The 14,091-nt window shown below is 42.7% G+C and overlaps 1 protein-coding gene across 6 annotated transcripts in view; it reads right to left on the bottom strand.

The window, feature by feature from the left end:
• Positions 1-14,091, bottom strand: part of LOC133387467 (serine/arginine repetitive matrix protein 5-like) — a 71,217-nt gene that overhangs the window by 24,926 nt on the left and 32,200 nt on the right. For all 6 annotated transcript variants that reach the window (XM_061632271.1, XM_061632270.1, XM_061632272.1 and 3 more), the window contains 2 exons: positions 9,645-9,770; positions 4,057-4,197 (listed from right to left, as the gene is read on the bottom strand). In XM_061632271.1, coding sequence (XP_061488255.1) covers positions 4,057-4,197; positions 9,645-9,770 — 267 coding nt within the window. The remainder of the gene's footprint in view (positions 1-4,056; positions 4,198-9,644; positions 9,771-14,091) is intronic.

Raw genomic sequence — 14,091 nt, 5'->3', positions numbered from 1 at the left:
CTTGCTTCATCCCTCCTTGCCAATAAGATCTCATAAAAACTTTGTAATTAAAACGTAATGCTTTTTTTCCCTTCGCTCCCGTCCTTTTCCTTCTATAGGGTGCCTTATACAGAGTCAGACCATTAGTCCATCTAGCATTGTCTACGCCAGCCTTTCCCAACCAGTGTGCCTCCAGATGTTGTTGGACCACAACTCCCATCAGCCTCAGCCAGCATTGCCAATGGTCAGGAAGATGGGAGTTGTGGTCCAACAACATCTGGAGGCACACTGGTTGGGAAAGGCTGGTCTACGCTGACTGGGAGTGGTACTCCAGGATTTCAGGCAGGGAGACCTGGAGATGCTGGAGAATGAACCAGGGACCTTGTGCATGAAAAGCAGTTGCTCTTCTATTGAGCTATGGCCCTTCCCCTTTCTGTGCCATGTATTTTAGATGGACAGGCTGCCCATCATATCAAGTTATCTAATCTTGTCACATAATTTTGGCATGTGCTTAAAACTTTTTTGTTTGGGCAATCCAGACACATATATGTTGATCTGTTTTAATTTTTTTTAGTTAGTAGCTGTTTTAATTGTTTTAAATAGGATTTTAATTACTTGTTTTTAGCTGTTTTATTGATAATTTTGATGTTTCTGTAAACTGCTTAGAGGTCTTTATATTTAGCAGTATATAAAAGTTGTTAAATATATAAAAATAAAACACTTTAGGGTTTGCATTACATGCAGCATTAGCTAAAATCACTTAGGGCAGTATTCAACTAAATAATTGTGCAAGGGGAATGACTTCCACTTGCACAATGGGACTTTCTACCCCTCTCTTCCCCACCCCCAAATCTGCTTCGTAGGGCTGGGGTAAACTGCAGAACAGACTCAGGGAGTGCTCAGGCAGGAGAAGAGGGGGAAAAACTATCCATTATAAGATGAGAAATCCTTGCACGGATGGAACATTTGCCTTAGTGCTACGTTAAATTCCACCCTTAGTCCAGTCCTATTTGGACCTATGTGATCTGGGAAAAGGCCTGACGAAACCATGGGATAAAACTCTGAGCCACAGTTTGGTTCACAAGCAGCTATAACTCTCTTTCAACTTAGATAGAAGAGTAAAGATTCTCATTCTTGGCGCCAGAATTTGAGGGACACAGATTTAAGGTGATGCTCAGTTTTAAAGATCTGGCAGCACTGAAAAATAAACCAGGTCAAATCCTTCTCCCAGGAAATGGTGTCACTGTAATGTTTATGGCCATGGGCCCAGAGTGTTCTCTGATAAGAACATGAGACAAAGTAAAAAAGTAATCTCTAGGCAGTGAGGCATTGATGTTACACAATAGCTTGGCCATTGATCAGTAGAGAGGTATTTTTTAATTGAGATGGAGATGGATGAGAAAAAACCAATTGGAATGCAGAAAAAGTTGCAGTCTTGGGAAAAGTTATATATGTGAGGGAGGAAAATAAGTGCTTATACATTTATTTTCCGGTGTCTTTTTCTTTTTAGTTCTGGCCCATCACTTTGCCTGGATCATGGAGAATGTTTCAGGGGGGTGTCTCTTTTTCTCCATATAATCCTTATTTCTTTTATTTATTAGAATCATAGAAGAGTAGAATTGGAAGGGGCCTATAAGGCCATCAAGTCCAACCCCCTCCTCAATGCAGGAATCCAAATCAAAGCATTCCCGACAGATGGCTGTCCAGCTGCCTCTTGAATGCCTCCAGCGTCAGACAGCCCACTACCTCCCTAGGGAATTGGTTCCATTGTCGTATGGCTCTAACAGTTAGGAAGTTCTTTCTGATGTTCAGTTGAAATCTGGCTTCCTGCAACTTGAGTCCATTATTCCGTGCGCTGCACTTTGGGATGATCGAGAAGAGATCCTGGCCCTCCTCTTTGTGACAACCTTTCATGTACTTGAAGAGTGCTATCATATCTCCCCTCAGTCTTCTCTTCTCAAGGCTAAACATGCCCAGTTCTTTCACTCTCTCCTCATAGGGCTTTGTTTCCAGTCCCCTGATTATCCTTGTTGCCCTCCTCTGAACCTGTTCCAGTTTGTCTGCATCCTTCTTGAAGTGCAGTGTCCAGAACTGGACACAGTACTCAAGATGAGGCCTAACCAGTGCTGAATAGAGGGGAGCTAGTACTTCACACGATTTGGAAACTATACGTCTGTTAATGCAGCCTAATATAGCATTTGCCTTTCTGCAGCCACATCACACTGTTGGCTCATATTCAGCTTGTGATCAACGACAATTCCAAGATCCTTCTCACATGTCGTATTGCTGAGCCAAGTATCCCCCATCTTATGACTGTGCGCTTGGTTTCTTTTTCCTAAGTGTAGAACTTTGCATTTATCCCTGTTGAATTTCATTCTGTTGTTTTCAGTTTTCAGACCTATCAAGGTCCCTTTGAATTTTGTTTCTGTCTTCCACGGTATTAATTTAAAGTATTTTTACTCTGCTCTTCAACTGAAAAAGTGGCTTATAACAATCAGTAAGATGGTTCGTGCCCCCAGCTTACATTTCATGTACAGTAGGGCCCTGCTTATACGGCGGGTTCCGTTTCGGACCCCCGCCGTAAAGCGGAAAACGCCATAAAGCGGAACCCCAATAACTTTAATGGGGCACGTTACACGAAAATGCCGCGAAAATGCCACAAAAGCGTGAAAATCAGCTTTAAAATTGAAAATGAAAGCCGCCGCATTAGCGGAACGCCAGGAAGCGGAGCGCCGGGAAGCGGGGCCCTACTGTATTTGGATTGTCTTCTGCCAATGGGTCCAATCAGGACCAGACTAACCATAATTAAGAACCTATACATGATTTAAGCTTCCCAGATGTTCGATAGACAAATGCTGATTTAGAACTTAATCTTTAGATGCCACAAGACTCTTTGTTGTTCTTGCTGCAATAGATTTATTTATGGCTCTGGAAATTACCTGTTCAAGGTGCAATCCAACTGCTATTTACACCAGGCTGAGGTGAGTTAGATAAGGTGGACCTCTAGCTGAACTGGCTGGGTCCTGGCTCAGCCAGGCTATGCTGGCAAAAGCGCAGCCTGGTGTAAGGGGAGCCAGTGGAAGGCCTGAAAAAGTAGTGTTCCAGGGGCATGTTGGAGGAGGAGCCAAGGAGGAGGACTTACACAATATCCAAGTCCAGTTCAGCTCCCTCCTACAGCCCTCCATTGTGGCAGCAGGTACGCTGGGAAAAGGGGTACCTTTTCCTTCCACCGTGTTCTTTCCATGGTCTTTCCTTCCACTGGGCCTTGCTGGCACAACCAGCATCCTCTCCTATAAAAGGCCTCTGAGCAGCAGATGGGTGAGGCGGCCCCCTTCCACCAGCTCCGCCTCCACTGGCTTCGCTGCTGTCAGACCCCAACAAGTTGGATTGCTCTGCCCATCTTCTTCATAAATTCATTTATACTTCAATGGTTGAGGAACTTCTGGAAGAGGAGCAATGACTGCAACTGTGGTTTGTCAATAGTCTGCGAATGCAGACATAACAGCAAACCATAGTTAGCACAAACTGCAGGTTACTCAGCAGCTTCAACCCATGGTTTTTGCAGGGTCATTGTAAGAATTTAAACAAGTCACGTTTTCATGTTATGTCTGAACCCAGTCATATACACAAATCCCTAACAAAGTTTGTGCATAACTTCCCAACAATTGTCATCTTATTTTCAAGCTTGCCTTCACACTTTGAAGAGCTAGAAATATCTATATTTTAAGCCACTTTTTCAACATTTAAACAAGACCATGTGGAGCTCAAACACCCTCACTGCTCATCCCTGTTTTAAAACTACTTCAAAACATGGCAAGGCCTGTTCATTTGCAGGTAAGTAAAATACCAGCACCAGAAACACTATCAAAGCCAAAGAATGCACACCCCTATGCAAATACTCACAGGGCTGTCAGCAAAAGATTGACTGCAGCCTTCTTGCCACCAACTCAGTGGTGAGAGCTAGGTATCTGAGAATAAAACCTGCATCTCATAAAGAATCTGCAAGATACTCATTTCATTCTAGCCTACTTCATCAAATGGTTCTTTTACCAAACAAAAAAGGAAAGTGGTTCATACCAACACAGGTTCCTTTTCTGTTGGATGAACACCTTCTGTGGTCTCGGGTGGTATTTGCTCTTCTGTAGATGCTTCAGCAGACAGAACAGATAAGGTCTGGCTGGGAGGGTCTTCAGCTGCTTGACTGTCTTTCAGCTCCACCTGCAGAGATGTATATAGAGAGAGAAGTTCTGTTGTTCCAGTGGAGGGTGGAACTTAGCCCAATCAAACTTCATGGAGAGGATTCTAACAGGAGTATCCTTATATCTCACAAAATCTTTACAATCTTATTACTAAGGAGAGTCCCCTCTTCTCTTTAAAACAACTAGATACGCAGCTGCTTTCTCACTGGCACTGTAAACAGAGATGTGTAACTAAAAATAGATATAGCATCAGGTGTTCATGCTAAGTAATCAGTGCAAAACATGGATTACAAACAAATCTGCTTGGAAGTCAATTTAACACCCAGCATTACAAGTCAGTTTAAAACTCTTGTGGGGGGGATAAATACTATTTTAAAAAATACTTGCAACTCGTGACTTATTTCCAAATCCATCTGAGCAGTTTGTTCATCAATAGTTCTTAACTCTCCCCATACCCACACCCACCCACCCCGATTCTTCCCTGCAAACTGTCCCCTCAGATTCACTTATTTCTGATGTCAGAGATTACGCACGCGGATGTGGACAGTTAAAAAACTTCTAGGGATAAATTGGCATGCAGAGGAAGGGTTAACCCATCTTCTCCCCACTACCACCAGCTGCGACCACTGGCAATGCAAGGCGAACATGGCTTTGGGAACATGTAGCTATGGGTCACTAATAGGGATGTGCTAGAATTCTGCCCAATTTGTGTTTGGTACAGAATGTTCCATTAATTAGCTTATTCTCAAACGCTGAGGATCAGGTTTTAATATAACAAATTCCCGTGAATATTTTTGAAAATGGACTAGAAAAAAGACTCTAAAACACTGATTGTAAGAATGATAATTTATAGATATTCCTTTAAAATATCAAAATTAATATCAATATTTTTCCAAGCTGGGAAAAAAAAGGATTGGCAAAAGCAGCAGTTAGTGGAGACAGAACGAATTTGAATTGATGGCAGCCTGTGAGGTTGACAGAATTCTTTCAAACCAGCAATGGCCAACAGATCCCATTCCTAGTCACTGACCAACACATGGTACCTTCCAATGCAATTGTTGAAGCTCTAGTCTGCAAGTACACTTAAAACTCTCACTCAGCCTATCATCACTGTTCTATCTATCTAGATCCAGAAGAATCTCAGGGAGATAAGCAGTTTATTATCTACATTTATATCACATTTTTCCTCCAAGGAGCCCAGGATGGCATACACATTTTTCCCCTTCCCCATTTTATCCTCACAACAATCCTGTGATGTAGGTTAGGCTAGGAGATGGTGTAGGTGAAATATACGCAATATATATAGGAGACAATACTGAGGTGTTCAGTTGGCGTACTGCAATTGCTCCTTTCCTGCCCAAGTTTCCTTTTAGGCCTGAATTTTTCATGTTTCAGCCTATGTTTCTTTTCTCCTGATATTTTGAGGCTAGCTTTTTAGGTCAGCTATTCATTTGAGGAATGCTATGTCTGCACGACGGTACAGCTTGGGGAATCTATCATTTATCCTTGACAGGGTCTCAAGGTTAGCCACCTGTTAAGGGAGTCAAGGATGGTATGGAACTATTTATGCTGGCCGCTGGCCAAATGCCACGGCTGATCCCAAGAACTAGCAAGAAGGTATAAACATTGTCAAGGCTAGAGGAGCATAAGCGAAACAAGAGGTGTAATTGATGATAGGATAATAATATTTATAACTCCCTGGAGTGCTCCTGAGGCTGAACTCCAATACAGACCAAGACCCTGGCTGCATTGGCTGTTGAAGTCTGTCTCTTGCTGTACCGAGGGAGTTCCCAGTGACTGAAGAGGCTTTGTAAGCATTGCTTTTTCTGTTTGTATCTAGCTAAAATAAATGTCTTTAACCTTCCCCCAATCAGTGTGTGTTCATTGTCTCCAAATCCTTTTAAGAGAACCATTGCCTCATGGTAATACAGGTGGTGACTGGCCCAAGGTTGCTTAATGAGCTTCAGGACTGAGTTAGAATTTGACCCTGATCTCTCAGATCCTAGTCTGGCATTCTAACCACTACACCACACTGGTTCAGTTCATGACTTGAAGAAGGATTGAATCAGGAGCCCTAACGTTTAGATGAATCATCCAAAAATAGTTTTTAAAATATACATTCAGGTGAAAGACCACACAGATTGATGAGACATAATTGAAAGAGAAGGTAGCCTCACTACACACCCTCCTTGCTTAAAAGCATGTGATCCCATAATATAAGACAAGGAGCTTTTGCTGTATGTCTCAAGATCTACAATCTAAGGAGGAGAACAATAAAATCCACATAGTAGAGAAAAAATGCAACTGAATCTTAAACATTATGCCTATATAGTATAAAAAAGGGGGAACATGAAATTAAAACATCTTCATAGTGCTCCTACTAGGGGCTTGTGATGTCATGAACTCTCCAGCCCAATTGCACCTTTTCCAATATTAAATATAGAATGCATCCCCCTCCCCCCATGAAGGTGCCAAGCATATATTAAATGGGATAAATTTGCAAGCAGTGGTAAAAAACAGGGTAGGCAAACAGCTGAAAACACAAAGGGAGATATATCACAGACAACTCAGTCAGCATTTTATTCACTAATGACTACATCTGCATAAACACTGCAAGAGTAGAGGCGGGGAGGTGGAAGTTAGACACTCTACAGGAGGACAAAGAAAATGCTTCAAGTCCTCTTTTTAATAAGTCATGTCTGTATGTGCCCCAAGATCCCTAGACAGCAAAAAATCTGCTGGTTCAAATTAACGCTCACACCTCAATCTCCCTGGCAATTAATAGGCACATCTAATACAATACACTTGTAGAAATCACTAGTAAGGGATTATGCTGCAGGAATAAAGAATGGAAAAACAAATCACATATCTCACCATTCTCATCCTAGTTGCCCGTCTCCTTCACTAAGCAAACTTTGCACTTTGTTTACAAATTCAAAGAAATCTGGGCTGAAGATGTAACCTTCAGAACAGTTTTATTGGACATAAGGGTATGGGAAGAGAAAGATGTAGCAGCAATAGGCATGAAGAGAGGAGAAATTCTGTAGAGACTTAAGGAAGAGATGTAAAAACAAAAACAGGAGAAAGCTGTGGAAAGCAACACACTCAGGTGTATTGCTTCAACAAGGCTATAGGAGGAAACAGTTTAATTGGAATGCCCATGAGCTTTAAAACAACTAAAGATTATACACAACATCAAGCAAAGGAAGGAGTGGCAGAAAGAGTCTACATTTTTCAGCACTTCTTGCTTGACAATGGCAGCATCAGAAAATACATTGGAGAAAGGCATACAAGAGGCATAGTTTGGAGGGGGGGCTGGCTCAGCCTCATCCCATTTTGGCCCTTTCCACTAGTGGATCCTGCAAGCGTGCCTTCTGCCCACCCACACCTTTGGTGGCTAGGGAGCAGGAGGCCAGCTTAGACAGGAGAGCTGAGCAGAGAAAGATCTCTGTCTAATACAACACTGCCCCAACCTGGCAAACAGGGATGGGGGGGATTACTCTGAGCATGTTTATTTTGGTATGTCTTAACATTTTAATTTTTTTTGTAATTAAAGCTATTAACTTCTACACTGATCCAATTAATCTTATTATTGACCAACAACACATTAGGAAAAGAACTAGCTAAATCCTTTCAACACAAAAAAGTGGAAAACTATCACAGTCCCAAAGTATCCACTCAAAACACAGAAGAAGCTTGAGAGCAAAGAAGTAATTATAAGACAGAGGTGGGCAACCTTTTTGTCCTCTAGGGCTTCATGAGATGGTGGCTGGTGGGGCAGGGACTAGACTCCCACTCCTCCCTCCCTCCGCCCCTCTCTCTCTCCCACACACACCCACACCCACACACAGAGAGCACCTTCCCCCTGAAACATAGATACCCACAACATCCCCCCCCCATCTCAGTGTGTAAGGATAGGGATATTCCATGGTACTCCTCATCCTCTCCTTGCTGCCCAACTTGTGTTGGGAACAGCTGAGGAACTTTCCCATTGCAGCACATCACAGGTATTCCTATGGCTAATCATCTGGGGAAACAGGAAAGGGGCATGGAAGGCCAGGAAGAAGTACAACACCATTTTAAGTTGCAAACATATTGAATTTTACCATATTTGTTCCAGCCAGTTTATAACTGCAGTTTAATATTTTAATGTTGTTTAAAATCATCCAAGAGAATTTGGGCGGCATATAAGAACTGGGTTGGATCCAGACTAAGCTGAACTTTGTTCCCATTGATTTCAATGGGAATTGAGTTAAATCATGATTAATGTATCCGTTTAATTTCAATGGGACCTAAGTTCAATTTAACTTAGTCTGGATCTAACTCAAGAGTTAATAAATACACTGTTTGTAGGAGAGTTTCTGCTGTGAGTGTGTATGTGTGTGCACATGCACGCACACACACACATGGAATGAAGAAAGTAACTAACCAAACCACACCAGTTCACTTTCCATCCTTCCTAAGCAAGGGAGAGCAAATCGTTCAACTACAGATGAAGAATCAGTTAGACCAGGAAGATTGCCAGCCCAGCAAAAGAAAACCCAACTACTCATCCCTGTTTAGGACTTCTCCAAAGCATGGCTAGGCCTGCACATTGGCAGGCAGCACAAGTAAAATACTGACGAGGAATTTTGGGTTCTTGGACTGGGGGTCCTTAAGGAATTAGAGAACACAGGCTTCAGGCAAAAGTAGGTCTTTATTCTATATGAGCGTACGCACAAACAGCCTCCCTAAAGTAACTGGTGAGAACTGCAACATGGCACTGTCTGCATGGGCCTTTTATACAGTTCAAAATAAAGCATATGAAACTATTCCACCAATCATACAGCTACCTTAAAGCATTGCATAATGGTTAAGCCTTTCTGCAGTATTACTAAACAAATCAGGTATTTTTAGGTAATTCTAATACCTAGATAGAAGAGTGTATGTGCAGGTAGACTTCAATTGTATGTAAGCACAGTCCTATACCGTTGTTCTGCTGTCCCCTTGACTGATGTTCTTGAGGCCAGTTGCTACCAAGCATAACATTATACCATTGTTCCTGGTATGCCAAGCATACCGGCCCACCTGTTGCTATAGGACCTATGGAAGACAGCACTTAAACAATATAAAGGTTAACCATAAACAGGCCTGTTGCTGTTTATAATTTTTCTACTTCTTATAGTTCTTTAAATATATTTCCTAATTTTTATATGGATTTATAAAAATTCCCCATTAATATCAGCACCAGAAACACAGTGAAATCAAAATGAAAGAATGCACACCCCTATGCAAATGATCACAGAATTGTCAGGAAAAGGTTGTCTGCAGATTTTTAGCAAATAATTCTATAGCCAAAGCTAAGCATTTGAGAATAAAGCTGCCGTTTCAGAAAAAAATGGGCAAGATGCCAGTTTCATCCTAGGTTAACTGACCATCGTGGTTGCATGGGAAAGAAAAAAAACAAGATGAGAAGGTTGTTCATACCTGTATAGGGTCTTCCTTTTCAATGGTGGGAAGGCCTTCTGCTGTCTCAGATGGGGCCTGCTCAAATGACACAGGGACAGTCTGGCTGGGAGGGTCTTCACTGGCCTGGCTGTCTTTCAATGTGACCTGTAGAGATTTGTTAGAGGAGGAGTATTATGAGACGTTTTGTTGTCCCAGTAGAGAGTGAAACTTAGCCCAACCAAGCTTCAAAGAGAAGACTTGAAGAAGAATTCCTTATATCCCAATAAAATGTTACTGTGTGGCTGTTATTGCTTTTACTAAGGTATACTCATTTATTTACATGACTTAGATCCACTGTTATAACCCTGAAAGGCTGTCAAGGCAACTTCAAAAAGATTCTCACAATAAAAATCCCACTAGATCTGGCATCAGAAACAGAAACAACATGTCCCTATGGTGCCAGAATTATTCAGGTGGCCTTTCCTGCCCTCATCGTTGGTCTGCTCTGGTTCTGCCATTTGGCCTCTGCCTACTAGCCAACAGTTCTCTGAGACAAGGACACTCACCATATTCTCAGAGGCACATCTTACCAAATTCTTCCAAGCTACACAGGAAATGGATTGGACTGTGAAAGACCAACCCAAATTGTGTTTGCATTTTGACAAGTTTGTAGGGCAGTACAATATCTCAGAGAGGAGGTCAGTTCTCCTGCTCCCCTGGTGCACTCACTATAGCTGCCCAATTTCCCTGCTTTTAAAAGTTTGATAGAAATATCTGTCAGATATAGGTATAGCTATAGGTTCTTAAGCTGCAAGGTTTTTTGCCTATTAGTGAATTTCTCTGCTTTTTAATCCGGGAGGTAAGAAATGGGATCCTGTGCAAGTTTGCTGAGAATGGATTGATCATTTGCATGCTTACTGAGTTCAGTGGGATTTACTCCCCTGCAATCATGCTTAGGACAGGTGGAACTGACCATGGGGGGGGAGGGCTGGAGTGGGCAGGGGAGGAAGAAGGAAGAGGGAAGGGAAGGAAGAAGGTAAGAGGAAAGGAAGGAAGGGAAATGCAGGTCTGATCATTTGCATGCTTATTGAGTTCAATGGGATTTACTCCCTTGGAATCATGCTTAAGATAGGTAAAACTGACCATGGGAGAGGAAGAGGGGGGGAGAGGGGAGGGGGAGGAAGAGGGGGAGAGGAGGGGATTGTAAGGAATTGGGAAGGGGGCAAAGGAAGGGGAAGGAACGGGGCAAAACTGAGGTGATGGGAGGGAGGAGGGCAGGTTTGATCATTTGCATGCTTATTGAGTTCAGTGGGATTTGCTCTTGTGCAATCATGCTTAGGAAAGGTGAAACTGACCTGGGGAAGGGGCAGGGTGGGGAAGGGGAGGAGATTGGGTGGGTGGGCAATGGACAGAGGGGAAGCCCCTTTCCTTTCCAAAAGTAAACAGTATCATTGCTTTTCAGGGTTTCCCCCACATCTACACGAGACTGTTATTCCACTTTAGGCAGTCATGGCTTTTCCCAAAGAATCCTGGGAAATGTAGTTAGTGAAGGGTGCTGAGAGTTGCTAGGAGATACCCCCTTCCCCTCACAGAGCTTCAATCAGAGCAGCTGACTGTTAAACCAGTCTGGCCACTGGAGCTCTGTCAGGGGAATAGGAGTCTCCTCTCAGCACCCTTCACAAACTACACTTCCCAGGTTTCTTTGGGGGAAGCCATGACTGTCTAAAATGAAATAAAGCTCTGGTGTGGGTGTGGCCCCCTGATTAGCCAAGCCAAGCAGCTGTGAGTCTAGCTTTTAAACAGAGCTTGGAAACAATTTGTTACAAGTAACAAATTACTTGTAATTCATTACTTTTTTGAGGAACGAGTGGGTAATTCCTTTATATTTTGATTGTAACAGAACTAGGAGTAATTTTATTACTTTTGTGGAGTAATTGTAATGTTTCCAGCATTACTTTTGGGCATTACTTGGGGGGGAGCAGGGGAAGTCTTCTGCTCCTCTCATTTGTGGATGAAAATCATGTGCCTCAAGCTGGGTTTCTGTGCAGCGTCGCTGTTCCCTCATGCTCTGTGGGTGGGTAGGAGGCAACGAGGGAGGAGGTGGAGAGTGAGACAGGGTGGAGTGGAGAAAACAATTGTTTAAAAAATTGGATGGTGGTGGTGAAGAATGGCGTGGAGGGAAAAAGGAGCCGGAGGGAAAGAACATGGATAAAGGAGGAGAAGGAGGCAGCAGCAGAATGGAGATAAAGAACTGTGGAGGTGAAAGATGATATGTGTGTGTGTATGTGATTACTGTGTTTGCATTTGGCACAGAAAGTGACCTCCACCACCCTCTCTGGCTACTATGCTGCATTTGCAGTATTTTAACTTTTTTGCATCTCAAGGGATGTACAGCAGCCAAGTCCAGCACCTTATAGGCATTTTTTAAAGTAACGGAAATGTAATTGTAGTGATTACTTTTGAAACAAAGTAATCAGTTACTTTCAGAGCAATTGAAATTGTAACGGTAATTACTACTTTTTGGGGGGCCATGTAATTGTAATTGCAATTTATTACTTTTTAAAAGTAATCTTCCAAGCTCTGCTTTTAGAACACTGACAGTTGGTTCTTACTGAGCATGCCCGGTCTTATCATTGAGTTCAATGCTAAATTTCTTAAATTAATTAAAAATCAGCTAGGCATTTTTTAATCTTTTAAACTGCAGAAGATGAAGGTCAGAGTATGGGGCAAGGTCAGTAATAGGATTACACGTGTTCTGTGAACATGACTGATTTTTAATTAATTCCAACAAATTATGACAACTCTGACAGAAAAAAGTCCAAAAGGAGTCTGGCTTTTTTCTCTCTTTTTACACTTTGAACTCTCAGTTCTCTCTGACTGTTTTGTGTATCGCCATGAAAATCCTGCCAGGGATTGCTTTCTTCTTGAATTTTATCTAATTTAACAAGAAGTCCTTTGAAATGAGATTGTGGGAATCTGAATCTGGATAATCTGTTGGAAAAAAGTCTGGCTATGCCCCAGCATTCTCACTGTAGCAGAGCCGGAAAGCTCAAGAGCCAAGTCAGGGCTACCTTCAGCAGGAACAATTAGAACCCTGAGACATCAGAACAATTTTAGCATGATATTTTTTCCTTCTGCGTGAAACACATTTCTTGAAGGCAAAAGGTCTCCAAGAAACAATAGCCACATTTTAAAGGAGGTGAAGAACATCTCCTTATTGAGGCCCAGTCAATTTAGGGCTATTTATCTATTCTACAGCCTTGCAGGTTTGGAGAGTGCATGGAGGCAAGGCAATTATCATGGTATCAAAGGTTCCCAGACCTGAATTCTCCTTTGTTGCCACAACAGTATTTCTATTATCTACCATGGCTTCCTCTAATGAACTGTCCTTGACCAAGAAAACAAATGCTAACCTACATCTCGCCCCTTCCCATAACCTTTATCTTTCTCTAATCACAATCAACCCATTCCTTCATGCAAAATTTGGTTACAATATTGAAAGAGATGTCCAAATGCATTGCAAACAGACAACTTTTCAATAAAGGTTTTTTAAAAAAAATTATATACGGTATCACCATCCTCCAAGGCACCTATATGGTTTGTTCCACTCATTTAATTCTCACAACAGTCCTGTGAGATGACTATGCTGAATGATAGTGATTGGCCCAAGATCACTTGCTCCCTTCTCCATGAACTATCCATTTTTCAGTTCATGCCAGTAGATTGAGCAGGCGTTCTCAGGCAAGTCTCAGTTAAGCAAAGCAATCAACGGTTGTATTCTGCCAAATACCTACACCTGCGTAGCTAAGTCAAAAGAGACAGGGCTGTAGTTTGGTAGTAAAGCAAATCCTTTGCATACAGAAGGTCTCAGGTTCAATCCCCAGCATCTTCAAGTACGGCTGGGAAAAGACTCCTTCCTGAAACTGTGGAGAGCCCCTGCTAATCAACATAATGTTAGACTAAATCGTGGGGTGGGGTGCGTGGGGTGGGAGAAACGGATCCAACCAGCAGGCCACATCCTCTGTTCACCTAGGCAGGCCATTTTGGCAGGACTACATCGGGTGATACATTTTTCCTTTGTAGTGCATGGAAAATTCAAGCCCAGCTAAGCAGGGCTTGAAGTGACAACCAATCAGCTGCTTTCTGCAAGGGTCAGCTATGCCACAGAACTCCCAATGGGGGTGAGGGGGAGAGGGAGACAGAAGGAACTCCCACAGAGGAGGGGGGAGAGGAACCCACTGGGGAGAGGAAGGAGATAGAGAAAGAATGAACTCCTATGGGGGGGAGGAAGAGGGGAGAGAGAAGGAACTCTTATGGGAGGGAGTGGGGGGAGAGAGAAGGAACTGCCATGGAAGGAGGAAGAGGAGGTGCTCCATGGAGTTGGGGAAGAAAGAGGGAAAGAAGGAACTGGGAGGGGTGAGAAATCCAGTGCTGCAAACCTCGAAATAACAAGTCTCAATGTACTGTGGAATTTGATATATCACAG

The sequence above is a fragment of the Rhineura floridana genome, chromosome 6, assembly GCF_030035675.1.
Source record: "Rhineura floridana isolate rRhiFlo1 chromosome 6, rRhiFlo1.hap2, whole genome shotgun sequence".
NCBI classification, from domain to species: domain Eukaryota; kingdom Metazoa; phylum Chordata; class Lepidosauria; order Squamata; family Rhineuridae; genus Rhineura; species Rhineura floridana.
This window is presented reverse-complemented; position numbering and strand designations above follow the sequence as displayed.